At 37.4% G+C, this 9102-nt stretch overlaps 1 protein-coding gene across 1 annotated transcript; it reads right to left on the bottom strand.

Annotated features, from left to right (window-relative positions):
• Positions 1-490: 490 nt before the first annotated feature.
• LOC110869793 (G-type lectin S-receptor-like serine/threonine-protein kinase At4g27290) lies at positions 491-3423 on the bottom strand. The gene is made up of 6 exons (XM_035975939.1): positions 2175-3423; positions 1810-2105; positions 1526-1736; positions 1184-1421; positions 916-1066; positions 491-812 (listed from the first exon to the last, which is right to left on the bottom strand). Exons 1-6 carry the CDS (start codon positions 3421-3423, stop codon positions 525-527), a joined length of 2433 nt encoding a protein of 810 aa, XP_035831832.1. The 3' UTR covers positions 491-524.
• Between the last annotated feature and the right edge of the window lie 5679 nt (positions 3424-9102).

Consider the following 9102-nt stretch of genomic DNA (forward strand, 5'->3'; position numbering starts at 1 on the left):
TTCATAAACATCAACAAGTTTCATAAATAACTACAGAGCATTTCTAGTAACTTCGCCAAGTCGCAATGTTTTGTGGTGCTCTAACAGGTCGGAAACTGAGAATGCCAAGATGTGTTGCCCTCCACACCAAGAGTTAATTGCTTGCCACACAAGTGTAGCAACCATGCATGAAGTAAATAGATGCTCGGAAGTCTTGATCCCCTCTTCACAAAATGGGCAAACATGTGAATCAAAAGATATCCCACGAAATTTTGTGTTCCAACTTACGCCATACCCCACGAAATTTTGTGGTGTGACACTTTTTTCCTAGTTTAGATTTTTGCATGTTACCCCCTACTCCTAAACAAGTCATTTTTACATATACGAACAACTACCCGTCATACACCAATAGAACCCTTACACAGAGCAAATAAAACACCATCTATTCAGTATCTTCCTCAGCAAAGGAATATAAGATAATTCGTAACCTTAACAAGAAAACTGACCCTAAACAAGAAAATAAATTTGACATAAACATGTGCTTGCTATCTAGCATAAAGTTGTGTTATCGTATCCTCAGCAACTGATGACACTGACTGAACTTCACTACCGCTCTCTCCAGTAAAAAAAGCAGGTTGTTTAGGTTGAGGCAACACACCTTCACTGACAAGCATTAGAACCACCGACAACATAGTTGGCCTATCATTTGGATGATGTTGCACACATAGTAGCCCGACATGTATTGACCTTAGCACTTGAGAGACATTGCATGAGTCGTGTAAGGATGCATCCATAAGTTCACTAACCCTGCCTTCTTTATAGAGTCTCCATGCCTGAATCAGACCAAACGTAAATGTTAAGTATAGTATACCCAGCCAAAGGTACTCTTTATGTAGAAACACTAGTTTTCATTTGGTCTCTATCTGCAAAACATACATGTCCAAGAAGGTTGTCATTGTGATCTTTGTGAGAGAATTCTCTGTTTTTCTTACCACTCACTATCTCCAACACTAAAACACCAAAGCTAAATACGTCTGACTTTACAGAGAATTGCCCGTGTACTGCATACTCTGGTGAAATGTAACCACTACAACAAAGTTAAATGGAATAATCTGAAAATTAGCAATCTGGTTTTTTTATCTCTCTTTATATTTGGGAAAATAAATAGCTTATTTTTTCTAGCAACCATGGTTTAGATTCTTACTATGTCCCAACCACTTTTTTTGTCATAGCTGAAGTATCGGATCCTACAAACTTTCTGGCAAGACCAAAGTCAGAGATTTTTGGGTTTAAGTCGTCATCCAACAGAATATTACCTGCCTTGAGATCTCTGTGGATAATTCGAAGGCGGGAATCTTGATGTAAATACAGAATACCTCGAGCTATCCCATGTATGATGTTAAGACGCTGAGGCCAGTCAAGCAAGTAATTTCTGGGTTCATCTGTTGGAAGATAACCACAGAATAGTTTAATATCTGTTGAGGAATTTAACCGTGTTTCTACATCAAGTAAATGAAAGGGGCTTTGAGATAGAAGTGAGTCAAACCAAATAGAATTGTGTCCAAGCTTTTGTTAGCCATGTATTCATAAATCAAAATCATTTCATTTCCATGCACACAGTATCCAAGAAGCTTCACAAGATTCCGGTGCTGAAGTTTTGCAATACAAATGACTTCATTCTTAAACTCATCAATCCCTTGTTTGGATGTTTCTGATAGCCTCTTAATAGCTACTTGTTGACCATCTTCCAGCACCCCCTAAATATCAAGGTAATTGTTTCTAAAACTGATAATACCCGAATGCTTTAGTGACTAAAAATAAGTTACGTACCTTGTAAACAGGTCCAAAGCCACCTTCTCCTATCTTATTATTGATGCTGAAATTACCTGTAGCCTTAGCTATTTTTTGTAGGCTATAAAAACGCAGCTCATCCAGATCTTCAATTAGGACATCTGTGTTCTTTTTATGAAGCGCATACCAGTTAGCTCTTCCTTTCATGCGGGACTTTGTATTTTTCTTTAAACATGCATATGCTACAGCAAGCAGAAGCACCAAAGCTGATGAAATTGATATGACCATGGTGATCATTACCCCGTTCCTTTTATACTGAGAGACCATATTAACTTCTGTAAATGAGTCATGTATTAGCTTTTACTAAAAGTGAAAGGCATTATCAGGTACTTGTACTAGCATACCTGAAAGTTCAGTAGCTGCCAGCCTAACATGAAGATCTTGCCCATTTTGTGAGTAGACTCGTATGTCAATCAAGCCTCCAAACCATATCAAGCATCCAACTCCACCTGCAGTCATGTTTGGATTTGCATAGGCAGTGCACGAACAATTCTCCTTGCAAGCTACCTCACATTCCTGGAGACTCAAGCTGGCATTAAACATGGCATTTTGTGTGTCTGGAAGTTTTATGCTTGAAAATGTTAGAAATCCCTCTCCAGGCCCACAATCCAAGGCTATGCTCCGTGTACATCCACTAGTCCAATTATCAGGAATCAGTAACTCAAACCCTTTCAAGCACTCACAAGTAGGAGAAGTGGCTGTACTACAGCTTCCATATGGGCCACATAGTCCATAGTTGTCACAATAATCTACTGGTATGGTTTGATCTGGCATCCATTCGTGGTTCCGGTTATTTAGCTGCGAGATCTCAAACTTACCACTTGGATCCAGAGTAGACTTCAACAAAATTGTGGTGAGATTAGAAGTATACTGGAAATACATCTCCTTCTGATGCATAACCATATCGACTACATACATATGATAAGGGGTATGCTTATAGTTTGGCTGCCCTGCAAAATCTACACCATCATACGGCCCTGTCCTTGTTTCAATAACAGAATTTTTCTTAATATATGCTTGTGGATATTTGCACGCCTCCATTAAGTACGAATATGTATACTCACCTGTGGAAGGATCATCTGCACTCCTCCATGATGTCAGGTACAACTCTTTTCCTGTTATGAAGTTCTTCCCCAACTTCATTCCTGATATGAAGGTATCTCCAGGGTAATCAAAACTTTGCCAAATGACACTACTCTCATCTTTAATTACCAAATTGCCACTATCCAGGAGTTGTGCTATGGGATTGACATTTGTGAAGGACACAAAGGAGCTGGATGACCAAATGGCCTTACCAGCACCATCAACAATAGACAGGGTCCCTTGGTTGTCCAAATTGACCATGCCCAAGGTGTTGATAAGAGGAGTTTCGCGGTTGGCCACCCAAACAACTCCACGTGGTGATGTGTTCTTAAACCATATCCCCAGGTATCGATGCTTTGAACTACCTGGGCTAAAGAAACCCAACTCAAACTTTTCTTTCTCCGAAACGATGGTCTCGCCATCTATGATATTTTTGTTCACAGCTATGGTGTCTAAAGAAGTACATATTCTTAACAGTAGAAAGATGGAGGCAATATAAGGGAGTAACATTACTATTGTTAGATTCATATCAATTCGCAAATTTCTTATCTACCTCACAAATTATTCTAAACTTGATTATTGACTTTTTAAGTGTTCTGGTTATTTCCAAGAAAGACTTGTTAAAAAAAATTCAAAATAATAGTTTGATCAAAGACTTCAATAGTAAAAACTTTTACCAGATGAAATTGAGATAGAAAATACATAAAAAAAAGATAATGATTTTGAGAGGAAATGGGTACCTACTACTATTGAACCTAAAGATTTTCAATGACAAACAGTATCATTCCAGCATAAAATTATTTGTTTCTCCTTTATTTTAACAGAAAATTTGACGTGTCTTGTCCCATAAATTATCCTCAACGTCTCGCACGTCTTTCGCCTGAAAACCCAACTCATGGTGGGTTAAGCCCTTATGAATTTCTGATAAGTGGCGTTGTTGATTTTTCATTTAAACATTCGCTTTAAGACTCAATATTTTGTTTTTTTTTAAAGGAACATGTCTCTGTTGCATCTTTCGTGGAGTTAACCTTTTATAAACTTGGGTTTTCCAATGGAGACTCAAGTTAAATTCCCACTTGTGTCACATTGCGGTGGATATATTGGGCAATGATGGTGACAAACCTACACCGTGGGGGGTTCGATCCTGAGCCGCACCCCGGTTTTCATCCGGCTGTTACTTCAGCGGCGTGTGGAGGCAGTACAGTTTCTAAGGGAAGGCCGTAACCAAGTTTGGCCAACCCAGCGCGGGCCCGTTAAGACAACGTAAGCCTGGGCAAACTTAGCTAGGGCTGCCAATTAGGCGGTGTGACATTGGGTCACTCAAAAAGAAAGTTAACGTTAAAAAAAATCTTTTATATATATTAAACCCAATTGGTTAAATCAAAGAAAACGTCATTTTTTATGTTTTTAGTTTCTATTATTTAATCTAAAACCTTTGAAGGGTTTCTTGATTTTAATCTAAAACCTTTGAAACCTTTGAAGGGTTTCTTGATTTAGTTTCTATTATTTTAATCTAAAACCTTTTAAGGGTTTCTTGAACTCTTGAAAAAAAAAAATACATACAGATAATTGTATGTGTATATTGTTCTACTTCATCCTTTTTTTTTTAAACAAATATCTCAATCACAGCCATACAATTTCTGGAAAGTCTATTTTTGTGCTAGTGTTTTTCAACCAAAAAGGATCTGATCTGATCAGAAAGAAAAATTTCAGAGCCGGAACATTATAAAGAATTAGAAAAAAAAAAAAAAATCCTGATTAAAGGCTGCATTCAAAAATTTAAGTTACAAAAAGTTTTTGTTTTCATAACAAAGATCTCGATTAATTAGAGTACAGAAGAAAAGGGGTGATTTAGAAAAACGAAGGCTGCATATATAATAAAAGTATCAGAAATAAAATCAATCAAGAACTATGGTCTCACAAAACAACATTATCATACAACCTCAAATTCCTAAACTTAAATGGGAGAAACTATCATTATTGGAGTATCCAAGTGAAGGTTTTGTTTGAATCTCAAGAACTACGGAATATTATAGAAGAAGAATATCACGAGCCTACGGGTGCCACTTCCTATCTGCGCAAGAAACCAATGATCAAAAAGAAAATAAGAAAAAAGGATGAAAAGGCCCTACTTTTCCTTTATCAGGCATTAGGCAATAGACGAAGTCATATTCGAATGAATTTCTTCCACAGCATCTGTAGAGATGTGCTTTCAAAACTTATCTTGAAGAAGAAAAAGTGAAGATAGGATTACAAACCTTAAGATGTGAATTTGACAACATCTAGATGAAAGATTTAGAAACTATGGAAGGCTATTACAACTGGGTCATTGTATTACTTAATTAATAAAGATAAAAAGGTGACATATTCAAGAAAAAAGAGTTGTTGAGAAAATACTGCTTTAGTCTTACCGGAAAATATAATAAATACAGAGTGGTGGTAGAGGATTCAAAGGACCTATCAACACTTTCCTTCGAAAACTGATCAGCAACATTAAAATCTCATTAATTAAGAACGAGGCGATTTGATTCCTCACCTTAAGAATAGGTCTTTCAGTTACAATCTACATATCGACCAGAGAACCTACTATGAGGGAATAAAAGAATCTACAATCATTGAGGAAGAACAACAGAGACTTGTGAAAACCAAGGGCGATGAAAACCCGGCTAGGAATGTTTCCACAAATCCAACCTTTTTGGAATGGGAGTGAATGAAGTCGACATCAAAAATATGGCTAAGGTGATAGGATGCAACACGAACAAAATCCCGTTGTCCTATTTGGGGATCACAGTGGGGCTAACATGAATAGAATTTGTAACTGGGATCCTATAGTTGAGAAATTTAATAAAAGATTGTCGGTGTGGAAGGCAAAAAATATATCTATGGGGGGGAGGCTTACCTTGATCAACTCGGTTCTGGAGAGTTTACCTATATATTACTTTTCTTTATATAAGGTTCCGACGGGCATTATCAAAATTCTTGAGGCAAAAATGAGAAAATTCTTTTGGGCGGGCAATAATGATAATAATAAAATGAACTGGGTAGCTTGGGATTGGATTACTTGGCCCAAGAATAAGGGGGGATTGGGTATTAATAGACTCAAAGAAGTAAACGAGGCTCTTCTATATAAATGGGGTTGGAGGTATAAGATCGAAAAGCAAAATTTATGGAAGAAAGTGGTGGAAGCGTGCCATGGAAAAATTAATCAAAGAAGTTTTCTTCCGCTAAATGGCAACATTGCTGGATGTTGGATAAATATTGTTAAAGTGATAACAAAAATAAAAATCAATGGGAAGGGCTTAAATAGGATGATTTTGGGTAAGGTGGGGAACGGTAACGATATTTGTTTTTGGCTAGACACCTGGGTTGGGGATTCTCCTTTCCTAGAAAGATGGCCACATTTGTTTGTTTTGGAAAGGTTTAAATCTTGCAGGGTTGCGGACAGAATTGAGATGGCGCAAGATAATGATGGCTACTCTTGGAGCTGGGTTAGACAACCCGAGACGGATACCGAGCTAAAGGAATGGCAGGAATGTGCTGAAGTCTTAAACACGGTGAGACTGTCCAACGATTCGGATTCTTGGTTATGGAACGTTGACAACCAGGATGGCTTCTCGGTCAGTTCGGTGAAAAAGGAGCGTATAAACGATAGGGGAAATAGCTGCCTTCCTAAATTTGATTGGTGCAAATGGATTCCGATAAAATGTAACATAATGGCGTGGAGAGGTAATCTAGACAGGCTTGCTACAAAAGTTAACTTGAAAAGAAGGAATGTGGACGTTCCGTCTGTTATGTGTCCTTTTTGTGACGAGTATGAAGAATCGGTGGATCACTTGTTCACGGCATGTTCGTTGGCTTCCAGAGTTTGGTCGTCTATTAGTGCTTGGTGCAATATTCCTCCGATCTTCGCCTTCTCCTTCAAGGATATACTGGATATCCATAATTTGAGTCTCTTTGGGAAAAAAGCTAAAAAGATTATGCTCGGTTTGGTTATAACTACCGTTTGGTGTATCTGGAAAGCTAGGAACGATTTGGTGTTCAAACAGTTAAGGAGGAGCCCGCAAGAGATTTTCTCTGAGATTAAATCTAGGGGTTATGCTTGGATGAAAAATAGATCTTCTTGTAAATATATCAATTGGAAGGAGTGGTGTAAATACCCGATGTATATGTTGTAATCTGGTTGCCCTTTGCCCGTTTGGGTCGGGGGTCTTTTGTTTGTTGGCCTTTTGCCCGTTTGGGTCGGAGGTGTGTTTTTAATGAAATTTAATTTTCAAAAAAAAAAATTATATCAGAAACCAAACGTCATTCAAGTAGTACATAAAACGTTACAATAATTTAAAGAAACATTGTATATTCATTACATTTATGGTAGAAAGGTATTTTAAACACTCACGTACTCTCATGGTTGTTGTAGCACACAAACCCAGATAGGTGATTGGCTGAAGCTTTGTTCTCTCTCTCTCTCCTTGCAGGGTATAACTGAATCAGCACAAGGTACAACTCTTGGGTAGTCCATTGCTTCCCCCTCCACACCCTTGGGTAGTCCCCAAGGGGATAGTCCTTCACCTATGGTGATGTGGCGCCTATAAGGCGGGTAGTCCCCAAAGGAACTAAGCAAACCACACCCCATGGTCTAAAAGGTTACAATAATTTAAAGAAACACCAAGTATTTTCACTACATTTATGGTAGAAAGGTCTTTTAAACACTCAAGTACTCTCAAGTCCCATTCGATAATCAAATGACATAGAAGTTGAAGAAAAGAATTTAAATTGAATAACTCTCAATTTTATTAATCAGGAAAACTCAAAAGTGATTATTCTTCTCTTAACTTAATCATAACTTTGACCAGGTTATATAGGACATGGCTTGTTAACAATTAGAGTAGGAATAATAGAATAAACCCCAAGTTTATCTAAGATATCTATTATAAGTTAAATATAACTCATTTAACTTGTCTCTCTTTAACTTAACCAAATAACCATACTAATCCGTAACTTGGTTTAGCTCGGTCCAACCCGCCTCATACGCTCGAGTATAGGAATTCTGTCCAACATACTCTTCTATCTCCCATCCCCGTTGGTCTTGATTAGCTGACGTACAAGAAAGAAACTAAAGGTAACCCCCACTGAGCAGATACATGGAAGTAAAATGTGTAGTTTTGCTTTTTTTTAAAGGCTTATGTTTTTAAAGACAATCTGCATGAATAAGTAAATCAAGTCCCAATCCATAATCACGTATACAAATTTAGGAATTAGCTCTCCTTTTATTCAGAAAATTGGCTAAAAGCTGAATATCACTCATAACCACAAAGATCCAGGATAGGATGAATTGGTTATATAATGGTAAAAATCCTATTTGAAATACAATTCTTAGTCTAGTTAAATATAAACATCCTTTTGTATATCCAACTAAACAAGAAACCTGATAATTATCGATTACTCTTATAGTTATCTTCAATTAAGATGAAAATTAATCATCCCTTCTCCTTTAGAGATGCCACAATCCGACCCGGCCCACCATCTCGAACTCAGGTTCAGGTATTAAATATCTTGGTCCAACAATCACCCCCTAATACCAAACTGGGCTACGGAAGTCACTGACTCTATGTAACTCTTGAATTTCAATAAACTTGACCCTCGCAAGTGATTTAGTTAGAATATCGGCCCTGTGTTCTTCTCCGCTTACATACCCGATCTCCACCAAATCATCTTTAACACATTTACGAATGAAATGGTAGCACGTATCAAGATTTTTGCTCTAACCATGAAAATCAGGTTTTTGTCATAAATGTTATGGCTAATTTATTAACCATCCGAATAACTATCTTTTGCATCACTCCACCGACTTCACATATAAGCTCCGAAGCCAAATTGTTGTTTGACAAGCGGCTGAAGTTGTTACAAAAAATTCTGCTTCACAAGATTACAAAGAAACAGTATTTTGTTTCTGAGAACACCAAGAAATGGGTGTTTCACCAAATTAAAATATGTGTCCTATAGTATTGTTTCCATCATTCACACTAGTATTATGACCACTGTTATTGTAACCTATAATCTTGTAACTACCATCCCGTTTGTACCGTAACCCATATCTTGTAGTAGGGGTAGTATAATGAAGAATTTCTTTAACTGCAACTAAATGAGATATCATAGGAGTTTGCATGTACCTGCTCGCAATCCCCACTTCAA

The sequence above is a fragment of the Helianthus annuus genome, chromosome 8 (genome assembly GCF_002127325.2).
Source record: "Helianthus annuus cultivar XRQ/B chromosome 8, HanXRQr2.0-SUNRISE, whole genome shotgun sequence".
NCBI classification, from domain to species: domain Eukaryota; kingdom Viridiplantae; phylum Streptophyta; class Magnoliopsida; order Asterales; family Asteraceae; genus Helianthus; species Helianthus annuus.